Below are 17,433 nucleotides of genomic sequence, written 5' to 3'. Positions count from 1 at the left end.
GAGCTGCTTTCTAGATTCTCATTTCTGACCCAAGTGTTTGAGCCAAGAGATTGCTAAGAGACTGAAGTAGTCCATTCTGGTGGAAATATGGCCAGATATGTTTTCCTTCTTTCTCCCTTTCTTTGTTGATGTATGAGTTTTGGTACTGTTTGTTTTTAATTTATTCTCTTCTCTGCTTGCCAGCATCTGCCAACACATGCCTGGCATTAAGCCCCTTCAGAATGGGGGAAAAAAAAAAAAAAAAGGGAAAGAAAAAGGAATCCACTTTTATCCTGAAGCGTTGATGAAAGGTGGTTCTACTTCAGCTGTTGGAAATGTTAACGAATGGCTTAAACTCAGCTGAATATAGACTGTGGTACAGCCTGCTCACAGCTGCTTCCCTCTTCTCTTTCTGGGGCAAGGTTTTTGACCCTCTGGGGTTTTCCACTTCTCTCCTTTTTTTCCTTTGAGTTTTTTCTTTCCCTATTTACTGCCACCAATATGGCTTATGTCTCATAGRTCCTTTCTCCAGCCAAGGATGACTGGGCACAGTTCCCTTAAGATGCCTTTTCAGAGACTTCTGGGGAGAATTGGTAGAAGCCATTCAAGTTGCTCTCCTCCTCCACAGGCTGAAATCCCCCTCTCTGGCAAAACTGTCATCGACCGTCAGCCCAGGCAACGTGTGGCTCCCCTGGTCGTGTGCCGCTCCCATTGTTGTATCAGGGCCAGCCTGCTCTGTCTGCTCACTGTTCACTTAGTGATTTAGCTCAGCCCAAGAATTGGTTTCTATTTGCCTCAGCTTTGTCTGTAGCGATTGAATAAACTGTGTCTTATCTTTATGAATTAAATAGAGGAGCAAGGTGTGTGAGTTCTTTTTTTATTCTGTCGGGAGACATTCTGCATGTGTGCCGAATCATTATTCTTTCACAGATGCACCTGAAATGCAAGCTGACTACATGAATCACACTGAGGTGTAGAATTTAATTGCATTGTTTTACTTTAATCTTTTTCAAAGCACCCAGAGCTTTTGAGTGTTATATTTGGAAATATTCATTAAATCATTTTGTGTATGCTGCAGTAGCAGTGGCATCTAAACAAAATCACACACTATCACCTTACCATGCTTTCTGTGTAATTTAGTTCATTAAGGCATTTGATGTTGATTTTATTTTGCCCAGGATGGATTTTAGCTATGCTTGGTGATGCTTCATTAAAAAATTTATCACTGAAGTAATCAGGGGCTTTTAGTGTGTGTTCAAGGGGGCCTTGCAGTGTTTTGTATGGAAAGCAYAGCAGGTTTAGTGTTGCGTGTATCCTTTGACCCAAGTCAAGATTTATCAGTTACAGAAAGAGGAAGAAGAAATTCCCAAGTACCAAAAGCCTGTTTGGGCCTTAAGCTGTTTTGACAAAAAGTTTTGGATAATGACAGGGAAAAGGAAAGCTATTTTATAAAACAATGTGCTTGTACCACCAAAGAATAGTATTTAAGGCCAGAGGGCCTTTTTTCTGCTCTACTGCTCACTTACTGGTACTGGTACTAGTGCTTGTGCTAGGTATAGTGTTGACTCTAACTGAAAGCTGGACCCCAAAATACTGTTTCTTTTCTTGGATCATCTCTCCGCATGGGTCACTATGTAGTCTGGCAAGCAGTTAATATCAGTGCAATACAGGAACCAGTAATGCAGCTGCCTAAACAGACTTCAGAATTCTTTGTGCATTTCTTTTCAAATCTGATATATTCTATATGGGACAGTGTCCTTAGGTACTTGAACCATGCAGAGAGCTTCGTAATGCACTTAGTTTTCTGTGGATAAGATTATCTTCCTCCTAAAATCTGCATACACCTCAATAATTTCCCTTGCGCTGCAGTCAGCACAACTACAAGCATGAAATTGTGAGTTGATAGGGTATTTGTTAGCTATGCTGCTTTAAGGTGAAGAGTTGTGCTTCTGGCCACGTTGTGAGGCCTTTTTGTAGAGTAACTTCTTATTTTGCATCCTCATGGTTTCAGTTCAAGTGCTAAAGAGGAAGTGAATCTCTGAGAAGATGGATGACAGCAAAATTCAAAAAAGAGAATAGACCAAGCAGCTAGGGTTTATCTGCAAGATTAGTCTCATACCCTTCTCCAAGTTAGATAATGTATGTATGCCTATATTGAACTGCATGTGACAATTCACCATTAATTATTCAAGCTTTGCCCTGGCTGCTACTAGAAGATGGTCTAATGGTTACCATGTCCCGCTTAGCTGCCGCTGAGAGGGCCTGATTACCCACCATGGAAAAATCCTCCAGATCCGGATTGACCTGCTGCACCCAAGTGAAAGTGTTTGGATTCCTTTGCTCCTCTGCCCACTTAGATTTTGAGGGGAGAGAGGTAGAAAGAAAACTCTTACTCTGTCTCCCTCTTAGCCAAAATAAAAGGCATTAAACATATTTTTGCCGTCTGGTACCCAATGTTTGCTCTCCATTCCCATTACGCTTCTTCAGTGGTATAACGTAGACTCGTTCTTTACTGGGACAGGATAGGACTAGATTGCCCATCAGGCTTTTCATTTCATAGCTTCAGTGGTGACTGTGCAAGTTAACGACGTGCACAGATGTCCATGAATATAAATAATGTATGCTTCTGCATCCTTGGATGCAATCCGAGACTGGTGTATTTTAGTTGACGAGGCTAATATTTGAATTATACTTTTACTGTCCGTCTCTGTTTAAAAAATACATATAGTAGATTGCAATATGCTAATCTGATCAGTGTCCTCTCGATGCCTTGTTGTGTTTGTAAAGGAAACTGTGGCTTGTTTGCTTAACGTGGCACCAGTTTGGATCCAGCACCTGAGTATGCATGATGAACTCTTGAACCTGCAGTATTGCCTGTGGGATTGATACTGTTTTAAATAAACGAGCATTTGGAGTTTGCCTGGACATGATGTAATGAGATAATTGCAGAACCATTTGACTTTTAACCGCAGACATAACCTTTTTTTTTTTTTTTTAATGTACTCTATTTAGCTTAACTAAATAAAGAGACATTAATCTTAAGTCTCTACTACTTTGCCCAGTAGTAGAGGAATTATAGCTTGATTGGTTGACACAAAACTTCCCCAAAACTTTAGTATGAAGGAATGTCACTGTTATTTTTAACTGTCTCCAGCAGGAGGCTTTTTATCTGGAGAGAATCCTTGGATTTACCCTTTCTCATAGTTGCAGGGTGTCTGGGAAATTTCTCGGCAGTTGCAGACAATGCCTATGCATGTCTTCTCCACTTTTTAGTCTTCAATTCTTTTCTTTCTTGTTAATGAAAAAAAAAAAGTAAAGAAGAAAAATTTAAGCCCTTTCCTTTATTAAGAGCACAAAAAAGAGGTGAAAAAGGTGTGTGCTGATTCATAAGGCTGCTTTCTGCTGTTGACTCCTTGCCTGCCAAGAGATTTTTGTATCAAGGATTTCTAACATTGCAAAATTTGAACATTTTCTTGTTTTGGACTTCATATTTGCTATCTCACGTATTAAGTTTATATTATAGTGCATGTTCAAATCCACAAAAGCTGCTAGAGAGTCTAAACGTTATTATGAACTTGTTTCCAATCATCTGCCTTTAAAGACATCTGTGCCTTCCTAACACAAAATAATGACTGTGTTATAGTGATGACTTCTGTGCATAGCACAGATAAACATAGGATGCAGTAGCTGATTGTTCCTCTCTGCTATTTGCCTGGTGGTGGTTGGAAAATCTATCATCTGTCCCATGTGTGCTAGCATTTAACAAATTTTTCAGATAAAATTCATTAGTAGAACTGGTGACCCCATCTTAATTTTTCAAAAAAGGAAATGTTGTGCCCAGATTAACTCACTCATGGAAGAAATGCATGTTGTTTTCACAAATTTTTAAGACATTGGTCAACCGTAATAAGAGCCTCAGCCTTCGAGTTGGAGGTTTCGTTTTTAAATTTGGATATCTACCATGGCTATGCATGCACGTGTTGAAATTCAAATGCTGATTTAATGAGACATGGTGATTGTCATTACTCACACTGTTAGCAAATTGTGTGGGTGCTCCTACCTCCCAACTTGTGGATGATTTTGACTGCCCAGTATATTGGCAAGCATTTAATAGCTTAATGTTACATTGGCTTTACATTATAAATGTTTTTAATCAAAAACAAATACTGCTTTTACACTTAGTGCACTTTACAAACTGAGAGATACAGGTTAAATATTCTGATTCTGAATAAACAAGTAATTTCCAAATGATGGCAAAGATGAGATGGCTTAAATTTCTGCCTCAGTCACAGCTTGTGCATAACCTGAGTCAAAGCACAGCAGATGTCCACCTATGACACATTTCTAGCAACAAATGGAGGTTTGACTGACTCACACTGGAAAATAGAGTTCTAAGTGTGGTGGTCTTTGTTTTGGTTTTAATATGAAAGTGAACTTGATGCTGCCTACAATCTAAATTTTCAGGTAGCACTTAATATAAATATTTATGGTTACATTGCAGCCATCAGTTGCAAGAAGCAGGATGGAGAGGAGTCTGGGTTTTGTCTGCTCCATAGAGAGGATTGATAAAGAAATTTCTTCTTGGCATGGGTAACCATTGTTTTGAAGACTGAAAAGATTATTGCAGTTTGTGCTTAGGGAGATGCAAGTTTAAGCATATGACATGGGGGATTTTAACTTAACATCTTATTTTCCTATCTTGCCCAACAATGATTGATCCTGGTCAGTCTCTGTGAATCTCTTTCCTTCTGTGTCAAGCAAAGTGGGATAGCACAAGGCCATTGCAGTGAGCAGTTGTAAAATAATTACTGGACAGCAGGTGTGTGTCTGAGGGGCTTATCCCATCTCCACTGCTATGAAATTTTCTCTGCAGTTTTAGGAAGATGGATTTATATCAGTCAGTACTGACTTGGCATCTGAAAGATCATTGTTATCACAAGAGTGAGAAAACTGTAATTATATTATGGTAAAAACTGGTATTTTGGAAAGCAGTTCCACCAGGTGCAGATTCTTCCTGGCCTTATTGTGATCAAAAGGATTCTGATGGCTTTTGGTTCCCATGATCAAGTCCCAAAGGTGATTCTAGCAATCCAACCCGCTGAGCAAGTGCTAAAGGACACTCTAGCACTCAGTTGTTTTGGGGGAGAGTTCACAAGTGAGACCAAGACATGAATGAAGATGAAAATCTCCTGAACCTCACCACCATCCCCCAAAGCCCTGCCACGGCAGGTTTGAACTGATATCAYGTTGCTTAGCTTTTAAGCGGATGAAGGGTGAGACTCTTGCAGGGTCATCATTCCATTGATTTCTCTTTGAACAAACTTAAAACTGTATTGTTTTTAAAGAGGCATACTGGGCATTTTGGGATGTTGTGTAAAAGTAGAGGAGTTGTCAAAATATGATTGGTATTGTCTTTTTAATTGCAACCACATTAGAACTGATTTCCCCCCCCTCCTTTTTCCTTGTGTCTCCCACAGGTCATAAATGTTGATGGAACAATGAGAAAAACCCTACTAGAAGATAAGCTTCCACATATATTTGGGTTCACGCTGCTAGGAGATTACATCTACTGGACTGATTGGCAAAGACGAAGCATTGAAAGGGTGCACAAGATAAGGGCTAGCAGAGACATCATTATCGATCAACTGCCAGACTTAATGGGCCTTAAAGCAACAAGTGTTACCAAGGCATTTGGTAAGCAGAAACAGTCATACACTGGATTTAGAGCAGTTTCTAGATGGGCTTGCTTCCATTAAGTAACTTTTTAGCACTTGCAATGAGAGTAACTGTAGTCTTATATGCTTTAATGATTTTAAAGGAAAACAGCACCTCTCTTTTGTGCAGTTGGGAAAGCATAGTATTTCAAAAGAAGCATTTGCTTCCAGTTTTTAGTGACACTCAACGTAAGCCTTCCATGGTTTCCATTACACTGTCTTTGACTTTGTGGAAAGAGTAAAGGCTTGAATTTCATTCCTGTCTCCAATCCATAGGTAGTCTGCCATCATTACTTCCGGTGCTCATGGAATTGCTCCATTTTCTGTTGTTCTCTTCTTCCACTACAAAGTCCTAGTGTTCTTCAGTTGTCAGGATGCTCTCTCTCTGCCAGTTAGTGTGTCATAGTCACCAACAGTGGCCGTTACAGTGTTGCCTGGGCACAAAGGGAACGCACTTAACTCTTGCCCTAAGCATGATGTTAGAGCGCAAGTTGGGCAGGAACTATCTGCACACAGCAGGAGCTCTGTGTCCTTCCACTGCATCTGATGAAACTTGCAGTGTGAAGAGGTGTACGAAGGCGTTTGGTTTAGGGCTCCAGTTCGCAGAGTGCAGCAGAGTAAGCAATGGGTATTGCCAAGCAGATTGAATTCCCTCAGTCTTCTGTTAATACCTCAGGACAGAGGCATACTCGCTACCGATCTGTGTACAGCCTGGAAGGCTGGAGTCTGGGCACAGCAGTAAGTGCATTAACTGGTCTACTATTGAAACTACTGATAGTACTTGCAACAGAATGATGTATGGGGTGTTGCCGAATTACACTCTGCCGGTGCATGGATTTCCAGCCTTTCTGGAAGTTATACTTAGAGCATAAGATCTTCGTGGTGCAACTTGATACACTGTGAAAGGGTTTGTTCCTAATGGCAGTGGGTGTCACAGCACCGCAGGGGCATCACAAACTGTATTTCCTACCAACCTCCCCCAGCAAAGTCAGGACAGTAGGTACAAGGGTGACCTTGAGCTTGTTTTCTTACATTGCGTAACATGAAACTTCCATACCCAGGCCCCAGAGCTTTACGTGGGTCTGAGAAGGTGTGGTTTTGGTGGGGAACTCAACTCTTAGAAGATCGGGTTTTTTGCTGTCCAGTGGTGGGCCACTGGAGCAAATCAGTCTGATCAACTGATTTCAAACAGTTCTAAAAAAAACTTGGATAAGCTAAGGCATCAGTCTGAAATCTGTACATCCTGAAAGGGGAAATTAAAAGAAACATGAGTGAGACTGATCTTGGAGATATCCTTGTGGTAGCTGCCTTTAAATAGCTAAATCTCTGGTTTCCATTGATGGAGAGAGGCACTCCGTTGTCTTCTGATGCTCGCTTACCCCCATACATTCCCTCTAGGTTTAGTCAGTTTTTTTCATATGAATAAAGTAAGCATAAAATTGTGGTGATCTTGTTGGAATTGCTTCTGCTAATGAATCTCATCATTAAATTAAGCAGCTGGGAAAGACCAGCAGTCGTCTAGCTCTTCTCACTATTTTGTGTCACTGAACTCAAGCACATTTAAAAGTTGACAGTTTCAGAGAGATGCAGCAGTTAGTTACTTGGCCAAAAATAGCCAAATTAAACATATTTGTAATTGCCTGCCTTCACTGAAGGAATTTAATCTTTGGGGAAACTGTAAGAATATATTTGCAGCAGTTATTTTTACTATAGGAAGGATAGAACCAACCTCTTAATCCTTAGGTAGAAGGAAAGAACTAGTTTTGAATGACTTTTTCTGGAGTTCCCTGTTGACAACCTATAGTGTTAAATTATTTTGAAAATTAAACTGTGTTTCCATTCAACCTGCCTGCTCAATGCACCAATATCTGTTTTGTTTTGTTTTATTTTTAAGGAACTAATCCCTGTGCGGAGAATAATGGAGGCTGCAGCCATCTGTGTTTCTTTACACCCCAGGAGACCAGGTGTGCTTGTCCCATTGGCCTTGAGCTGTTGAGTGACATGAAGACTTGCATCATTCCTGAAGCCTTCTTAGTTTTTACCAGCAGAGCAGCGATTCATAGGATTTCCCTTGAAACCAATAATAATGATGTTGCTATTCCCCTTACTGGCGTCAAGGAGGCATCTGCTCTGGATTTTGATGTGTCTGATAACAGAATCTATTGGACTGATGTTAGTTTGAAGGTATTACTGACATGCAAATTCCCTGAATATAAAGCCACAGAGCAGTTCTTTTGATCTAACAAAGGTCTCTGTTACATGATCTGTCATGCAGTTGCTAATGTTGTCATTGAATTGCATCCAAGGAGACTCTTGGGGATGGAGACAGTTGCATTGTTGAATGCACAGTTGGGTGACAGACACGCTCCCACTTCAAATAAAAACTCAAATTGGTGTCTGCTTGTACCGAATGTCTAAATCTTGGATGCCACATGTGTTGCATCCATATATAAATAAATAAAAAAATATATATATACACACATATATATAGTAGAAGAGCTATGTTCATGCCACGTAGCAGGGAAATTTAAACATCAAGCTTGGCAACCTCCTGAGCTTACTAACCTCCTCCAGTTTTGACTTGGAAGACAACCTTATTCAATATTAATATTTGGCAAGTGAACCTTGGATTAGTTACTGTTAGTTTGTGGCTCCAGCTTGATGTGATTTAGCTACACAGAGGAGGCCAGGGAGCTCGCATAGTCCTCTCCACACCGTGTTGTCCCCTGAGTTTTATGTCAGAGCGTTCCCCAGCAGTATCACTTAACTTTAAGTGAATTAAGTAATGGTAGAAAATGGCACATACCTTTCACTGGGGACTGAATTCCTCTGTTTAGCCTCTTTAATAGGTTTTCTGTGAGCAAAGTTTCCTTGCCAATATGCCTTAGCCATAATAGGGCAGAGCTCACTTTTAGCAATCATGGTGGTAGTGCAATTTCCATAGCTTCTCTGAAGACTAATGAGGGTTGTGCTTCAGTGTTAACATTGGAGTCGGTGATGCAGATACCTTTCCTCTAAGAACAGTGCCAAGGTAATAAATTAGTGTGCTGCAGACACAACTACTAAATAAATCTCAGACAAGCATGTGGAGAGCTGGGACTAGGGCTCTCTTAACCATTTATAGTGGAAAATACCTTTCTTCCAATGAATCAATGAGTAGGTGCCAATGTCACTTTGTGCAGAACTGGAAAACATTTTAATTGCCTGTGGCCTCCTGAGTCATCCAGTGTATTTTATTTTCACACACGTGACGTAGGGTGCCTGAGTTTTCACTTCTCTGCCCTTAACCCCCTGCAGGTAGTGTAACTTCAGAGCCTTCCTCCTCTTTCCCTAGACTGTTTCCTTTTCTGCAGTGACTGCTACATCCCTTGTGTTTCACTCCCTCTGAATGGGGGTAGGTTATGTGAGGGCTCGTTTTCAAAAAAAAAGATGGCATGTTTTTTGAGATGTGAGTTACACCTGTGAAAATATAGTACACAATTTCTGTTTTTGACATAAAACCCATGGTTAGGAATAAATGTAGAATGATTGCTCAGTGTTAATTTGATAACAGGAGAGGGGAATTGTACGTAGGTCCTGGATGTTACTGGTGATTTACCTGGGAGCTGGTTCAGTGTCCGTGTTAGGAGTGGTTTATTTGTCTGTTCACATTGTCCCATGATTTGTTTTGCTGAGTGTGTATAGCTGAAATGTAGATGGGATCAGCAAACTTGCTCGAGGTGACTGATCATGAAAAACAGTTTAGTTCAGATTTCTCTAAAGTGAAATGTGTTCCTGAGACTTAAAGCATTACAAAGAATTAAGTACTTAAATATATATATAAAAATATATATATATATTACTTTTTATGAGCAAATGGAAGAGAGGAAGAAGGGACGAGGAAGAATGTGTGGATGCATAGTGCTTTCTGAAAATCATGTTCTTTTAAGATGTTTTGGACTGGTCATCAGGAACTACCAGCTTCTCTGAATAGAGGCCTTTTTATCTTGTATTAATACATCTTTTTTGACAGTGGAAGCTTATTTTAAAAATGTAAGTGATCTGTTTTTCACAACTTCTGTGTATACTAACTTCATAATCACTTCTTTTTATTTTAGTGGGGTATCCATAAATCACTGTAATAATCTTACACAATTGTTTTCCAGACCATAAGCCGAGCTTTCATGAATGGGAGCTCTGTTGAACATGTGATTGAGTTTGGACTAGATTATCCTGAGGGGATGGCTGTGGACTGGATGGGAAAGAACCTGTACTGGGCAGATACTGGAACCAATCGAATTGAAGTGGCCCGCCTGGATGGACAGTTCAGGCAGGTTCTCGTGTGGAAGGATTTGGACAACCCAAGATCTTTAGCTCTTGACCCTACCAAAGGGTAAGGGACTTGGTTATTTTTCTAAACTTTGTTTGCATCTACTTGTATGTGCCTAGATACTTGACGCTTTCTGTAGCACTATTTCCTCAGGCTTTTTGAAACATGATAAACATTTCAAGAATTCCACAATCTTCTGGGCTGCAGTGGAAAAATTAGGAATTGTCGATCTTTTTTCAATTTTTTTTTTTTKGGGGGGGGGTCCTTGTTTAAGAAAGCAGTACTGTAATATACACTGATTAGCTACATATAGCCACGTGGGTTATTCCTGTTTCATTTAAATGAACTGAAAATAGATTCAGAAAAATCAAACTATAGAGCTAAGGTCAATCTCACCCAGTTCATCCGTAACCTTTTTCTTCCATTTGTCACTGCAGGTACATGTACTGGACAGAATGGGGAGGTAAACCTAGGATTGTGCGGGCATATATGGATGGAACAAACAGCATCACTTTGGTGGATAAAGTGGGTCGTGCCAATGATCTCACCATCGATTATGCAGACCAAAGGCTGTATTGGACTGACTTAGATACAAGCATGATTGAGTCGTCAAATATGCTAGGTAATCTGCTGTTATATTATGCCACAGAGTTGCACCAGCCATTGCAGAAATATACAGTGACCACAGCGAAGGGATTGAGTGTTTTATTAAACCTTTGGAACTGTTGTCCACAAACTAAGTCCTGTATTTTTGAGAGTTACTGCATAGTTAAGTGTTAGAGAAAAAGCTAGGTGATTTAAGATGTTGAGTGTGTTAGATTTATTAGACTTAAAACATGTATGTTACTAGTTTGTGGTGACTAGTATTTTTGAAAATTGAAAGCTAGATGCTTAAAGGGATAAAAATACGTTTCCTAAATTAATAACCATACTTTTTAAAACTTCATACAGAGGAAGTAAAATATTGTGGTTCCCCATCTGAAAATCTGTGAGATAGTGTTGTTTAACCTCGTTTCTCTGTACTGCTATTAAATTGAATGTGTTTTACCAAAGCAAAGAGATTACCTCCAAGTTCCTTAAGGTGAGGATAACTTTTGAGTTCACTGTAAACCGTCCCTGCCTTCTAAGTCTGGACACTAACTTCCAGTTAAAATATTATCTAACTCCGGATCTTTGTTTCCAGATTTCAGCTTTAGACTAGTTTTATTGGTTCAAAATCCAAACCAAAATACTGCTTGTACTACCTGCAGTTTCAAAGGGTAACTTCTTCTGCAGTTATCATAACATTTTTTGTTCTTAGCCTTACAAATTTCGTATCTTCCATTCAGATTCCAAAAGATACACAAAAAGCTGTGTTAAGAGGTATAAACTTCTGCATTAAAATTGACATTAACTAATCGGTAAAAGAAGGGAGTTTTCATTTCTGTAGCTGGCAGAGCTTTTGTATCTTCCAGATGTTTTATAAATATTAGGTCTTCAAGGTGTTAGTTTAGGCAGATGTTATGAACTTTAATGAATGAAATACTTTTTTAATTCTCTGAATTCCAATATAAAAAGTAAGGTTTATGTGGCTGAAGACACTGTATTTAAGCAAACTCTCATGGGATTGTTGCAGTAATGCTCTGGCTGATGACACGCATAACATCCGTGCAACTTACTTTTGTTTTTTGGGTTTTTTTTTAATTGTTGGAAAAAGCTACCATTAGAATGAGATTTTTTTAAAGACGTTTTTGTGCATGCCTTCAGAGCATAGAGAATCTACTTGTGCTTCTACAAGCACAAGTATTCATAAATCTCATGCTCTAATTAAAAAAACAAAAAACACCCACCAACCCTCCCTAAAAAAAAAAAAGAAAAGAAAAAAAAAGAAAAAAACACACTGAAAAAGCTGTTCTTGGGGGAAAAGGGATTTCTGGTATGTTTCGGAAGGACTTATTAAAAAAACAACAATTCAATAGTATCAGTAGTTTGATTTAACATTTGCACCTTTTAATGCTTCTCTATTAAAAGATATATGTATACTGTATTATCTTGTTCTCTAACTACAGTAAAACATTTCTATTTATTGACAAATTGATGTTAGAAAGAGATGTTTAGAAAAAGCATTTTCAGAAAAGTTTAGACAAAAAGGATTAAAGCTCTGGAAAACAGATATAGCCATACAATTTTGGATTCCAAGGCTATCAGTGATTTTACAGCTTGCTTGTATTCATTGCTTTGAGATAGCTACTGCTGTAGCTGTTTACCACAGGCAAACTTAGACTAGAAACTTACTGTGGTACTGAGAAGAAATATTCAAATTGCTTGTGGTAAATAAAACTAGTTCTAAAACTGAACCTACTGTTAACATTTTTTTGTGGTGGGGAAGTAGGAGGACAGCTGAAGCTAGCAGTGATGTACGCCATCCTTGTAGTTAGCAGAGTGTAAAGACTCAGGTAGACTTCCMGCAAGTGGACTGGTTGCTTAAGGAAACGATATTAGGCTAAAACTTGACCTGCATTATGCCAAGCTGGACTCCTTGCCAGGAAAGGAGCAGAATGGGAGATGCTCATAGAAGCATCTACCCTGTCAGCAGTAAATGAAGCACTCTTAAGTGGATGAATGACGCTGTCTCAGCTTACTCTTTGAGATGATAAACACTATGCATCAGGCAAAAATCATCCTCTTGGGAGATTTCCCTCCATCTAGCAACTGGCAAAGTTCAGATAGGCGGCTTAGCTGCTTCCTTCAAAGAAGCCTGTCTCCTGAACTCATCACCATGAACTAAAATTGCTTTAAGAAGTATCCAAGAGTGTGCAGAACAGTGGTGCTGTCAGCTTTGCACTTCAGATGCCTAAAGGTAGTTGGGAAAACTGCCTCTGCTTTAGTAATAGTTTATAGGAAAATGACTTCATGTTCTTGTTTTTAGGTTTTTCTTTTTTCTCTATTCTTGACCAAATATGAGAAGCCGTGAAGGAAAGGAGGGCAAGGGAAGAAAAAAAAAGGGTGTTCTATAAAATCTAGCACGGGATGTTTTTTGAGACAGGAGGAGATGATGCTAATGATTAAATGAATATCTTCGTTTAATCTGAAATGGCATAGATTCATGGAGGTTTGTACTTGAATATGTTTAGGAAGGTGGTTTACAGTAAGAGTTTATCTACTTTAGTATTGCATCTCTGGCAATGGCCATATAATGCTCTAGGAGGTGTTAAATGTGTTATGAATGTTGCTAACTGAGCCACAGAGTGTGGGTGTGTTGGGCTTTCTGCCAAACAAATGGTTTCCTAATCCCATTGGGTAGCTGTATGTTAAATTGTACTGCAAATGATTTTTGTTTCTTGAGTGCAACAGCATCATTTCTCATAGCTCTTTCTCTGTGAATCTCAAATCTGTTGCATGTCACTAGTGCATATCAATTGTGTGGGGGATTTTATTGGCTTACATGATTCCTGGAGTTCATGGTGTTCTTAAACATCAGAAAACACCTTCATTAAGGATGTTAAGCATGTGACATAGAGTAGTATTTATTTAAAAGGCAATAAGCTGGCACACTTCAAATTGCTCTATAGGAGATAGGGTACCAGGATAAGATCTTTGAATGCAAATATTTTGATTTTACCTCTTCAGTAGATACTGCTTAATAATTAAACTTTAATCTCATGATGCTGACCGGGGAAATGATGTTTTATTTTAAAAATGAAAGAAAAAACTTTTTTCTTAATATGCATCACATTTTCCATTTCATCCTCCATTTCATCATAACTATCCTTTAGTTGATTATCCTTATTTTGGCAGGACAAGAAAGAGAAATCATAGCAGATGATCTACCTCATCCATTTGGATTAACCCAATACAGCGACTATATCTACTGGACGGACTGGAATCTTCACAGTATTGAAAGAGCAGACAAGACCAATGGGAAGAACAGGACACTTATTCAGGGCCATCTGGATTTCGTAATGGATATATTGGTCTTTCATTCTTCACGCCAGGATGGCTTGAACGATTGTGTGCAAAACAATGGCCACTGCGGCCACTTGTGCCTTGCCATACCGAATGGATTTAGGTGCGGCTGTGCTGCTCATTACACCTTGGATCCCAACAGCAGGAACTGTAGCTGTAAGCCCTTTTGTTTACTACTGCATTCTTCAGTACCTGCCGCTCCTGGCTGCTTGTACTGTTTTTAGTATAGAAAGGGAAATCAGAATGTGGAGCTCTTTGTCCATTTTTGTGAAATGAATAATGGCTGGAAGATTTGCAGTTAATGTCTTAGAAATAACAGCTCTATCAAGTGTGGTCTTGTTTAACTAGAAGCGCTTGCTGACATGATTCTGCTGTGTGCTAGGAGCTTTCCTAGTCTTTACTTGAGTGCGTAGGTGGGTGGAAGAGAAATTCTAAACAAAGACATCTTTTCCACTCAAGCGTTTTAGTTAGACAAGTGTTAATAAAGTCAACAAAAATAACATCCAAGAAAACAGCTTCCTAAGTAGTCTGAGCAGCATGCACATGCACTTAGGAGATCACGTAAGTTCATTTTCCCCATGTATGTAGTATTATGAGCCTGCCAGTTCACCGGTTGTCTGTAGGAATCTAAGTTTCTAATGAAAATAGCAGATGAATAGAAAATGTGCTGTTGACTTAAACAAACAAACAAACTGACCTTCAGACATCCTGGCACAGCAGCGTATAAGGAAATTTTAACCGGATGAGAGGATAATATGTAAAAACCTGTGACTCTGTATTTCACAATGTCACTGGCGTTACTTACATCCCACATGGACATTATTTCATAATATAAAACGGAAATACTGTCTTGGTGTGAGGGTGTGTGCATTTGCTCTCCAAGAGGATATAAGATGACTTTTTTTAGYTTAATAGCAAAAATTGCAAACTATGATTATCTTAGTTTTCATCATGAATATTTTTATCTCTTTGGGTTTTGCTCTGCACATTCTTTGTCTTAAATGTGCAAGTGATTGCTACCAATACATTTGACGGTGTCTTAAACATTTTGTTTTGACTTGTTTCAGCCCCTACCAGCTTCCTGTTGTTTAGCCAGAAGTCTGCAATCAGTCGGATGATACCAGATGACCAGCAAAGTCCAGATATCATCCTGCCTATGCATGGTCTAAGAAATGTCAAGGCTATAGATTATGATCCCTTAGATAAATTGATCTATTGGGTGGATGGACGTCAGAATATTATAAAAAGAGCCAAAGATGACGGTACTCAGGCAAGTTTACATGGTGTATATACACTTTTGTGTGAGCCTTTTTGTGTGCTTTGTGTTTTATGCTTGACTTTACTCTTTCTCCCTCACACCAAGGAATCCTTAGTTTAAACTTCAGTCTTGCTAGCACTTATTCATATATTATTCTGTTTACATATAAAAATTACTAAAGGCTTTTAAGATTGTGATTTTAGTTTGTACACAAAGAAGTATAATAAAATATAACTGTATCGTCATGTGTATTTGAAACTGTAAGCCTTGATCTGCGATATTTAGTTAAGAATAGGTGATGAAGTAAGGCAAACTCAGTATCTCTGGGTTACGCTCAAGATAGAAAACTTATGTACCAAACTCAGTATTGCGCATGCCAATTTTGTGACCGTTTGCCATTGTTGTAAAGCTCTTCCAAAATGAAAACACTCTCAGTTCTCCAAGCTGTACCTAAACCTTGATTCAACACAGTTGATTGCTGTGCTAAACAGGGATAGACTTATGCACACACTTAATTGTTTTACTGGCTTGGAGGCTTAATTCTTTTGTGCTAGTTATCCACACTACAGTGGAAAAAAGGAGGCTGTTCTTCTGGGCAACGCTATGTGTTAACATAGCTTGACTCTGAGGACAGGATAACAGATTCTTTAAAAACTATGGTTTGAATAAGAATGTAAAAACAAATGGCGAATGGGCAAGGCATATTTCCCTTGTTCTTGGCCAGTCGTATCTAAACAAAGTGACATGATTTCAGTGGAACTGGACTGGTCTCTTCATACTTCTAGAGAATTAGGTGATTTTATGGTATCCTTTCAAGAAAGAGATGTCTTTTTTTGGTTATTACTGTTAAGATTGGGGGGAGATATGTTGGGATGGGCAACTAGCTGGGTTGTGGATGAGTTTTGAAGTGTTGCTCTTGCTTTTTTGGATTATGCTAGGTGCTAATTGTTGGAGTCTGGCTTCTCTTTGGTACTCGCTAGGTGCAAATTACAATGGAGATTCATTTGCTCTGTGTTTTACATTACCCTGAGCACACAGCTTTGAAGATGCAGCTCCTTTGCAAATTTTGACTTTTCAATTTTCACCAACTTTATTTTTACTGAATTTTGCTAACTAGTGTTTTTTGGTAAATGATGCGTATGACTTTTATTTCAGGGTAATGTTGTCCTTGATTTAAGGAAAAGAATGATTTCTTTATATTTCTAGGCACACTGTCGAGACAAAAGAGAGATAAAGGTTTAAAGAAAAAAGCCTCTATATCACTACATAGAACATAGAGGTTTAAAACAAAGGTGTGAGAATGTCTTCAACTTTTGCAGGTTGTGCTGTTGTGGCCAATTCATTTAGCTTAAGCTGAGTGTGGGATGGTGTATTCAGCTTTCTTGACTCATACAAACTTTATCTGATTCTGTTTTTGTGTTTGGACCAGGAACGCTGCATTAGATCACTTAAGAAAGCCACTGCTTTCCTCTGACCGTTATTATATGGCCAGAGGCAGGTACCTCTGGAGGCTGCTGCAGTGTGACGGGGGAGTCCTGGCAGCAGGAACAGCGTCCCAGTGGCACAGAGTTGGCAGTACCCTAGAGGGGCCACTGTATTTTTAAACAAACAACAGAAAGATTACTTTCCTTCAGGAATTTTTATGACATGCTTTAGTACTCTTCATAGAAACAAAGTATAAAAGTTTATGTTAGTATTCAAGCTAGTACTTCTGAAGGCAATGACAGGGTTCCAGGATTTTAACCTTAAAATCTGACATTTTTATTATGAAGCTCATCATAAAGACATGAGAGTAAAAGCCAAGGTAAYGTTGTTAGTGTGGGCATGAGGCAGAGTTATAGTCATTTGACAAGTTAAAAAAAAAAAACTTTATCATATTTCTTATTCTTGTTGTTTCTTGGTGATTTGGGATGTTTCTGGACCTTTGAGTAGGTAAACCATGCTTTCTGTGCCATCTGTGCGTTTTCAGAACAATTACCAGAAATTGTTTCCCGTGTATTGTCTTGCAGCCTTTCACTGTCATGAGTACTCCAAACCAAAGCCAGAATCCAGAGAAGCAGCCGCACGACCTCAGCATCGATATATACAGCCACACTTTGTACTGGACCTGCGAGGCCACAAACTCGGTTAACGTGCACAGGCTGAACGGCGAGTCAATTGGAATGGTGTTGCGAGGGGATCATGACAAGCCCAGAGCCATTGTAGTGAACGCGGAGCGAGGGTGAGGR

At 39.2% G+C, this 17,433-nt stretch overlaps 1 protein-coding gene across 2 annotated transcripts in view; it reads left to right on the top strand.

Moving 5' to 3' along the window:
- LRP5 (LDL receptor related protein 5) overlaps positions 1 to 17,433 on the top strand; it is a 168,685-nt gene that overhangs the window by 126,332 nt on the left and 24,920 nt on the right. For both annotated transcript variants that reach the window (XM_085298442.1, XM_085298441.1), the window contains exons 8-14: positions 5,457 to 5,673; positions 7,588 to 7,877; positions 9,839 to 10,065; positions 10,440 to 10,624; positions 13,780 to 14,103; positions 15,015 to 15,217; positions 17,215 to 17,426. In XM_085298442.1, coding sequence (XP_085154568.1) covers positions 5,457 to 5,673; positions 7,588 to 7,877; positions 9,839 to 10,065; positions 10,440 to 10,624; positions 13,780 to 14,103; positions 15,015 to 15,217; positions 17,215 to 17,426 — 1,658 coding nt within the window. The remainder of the gene's footprint in view (positions 1 to 5,456; positions 5,674 to 7,587; positions 7,878 to 9,838; positions 10,066 to 10,439; positions 10,625 to 13,779; positions 14,104 to 15,014; positions 15,218 to 17,214; positions 17,427 to 17,433) is intronic.

This window comes from Rhea americana, unplaced genomic scaffold (genome assembly GCF_003343005.1).
Source record: "Rhea americana isolate MKP2758 unplaced genomic scaffold, rheAme1 scaffold_139, whole genome shotgun sequence".
Taxonomy (NCBI): domain Eukaryota; kingdom Metazoa; phylum Chordata; class Aves; order Rheiformes; family Rheidae; genus Rhea; species Rhea americana.
The sequence above is the reverse complement of the archived record's forward strand: the minus strand, read 5'-3'. Positions and strand labels throughout refer to the sequence as shown.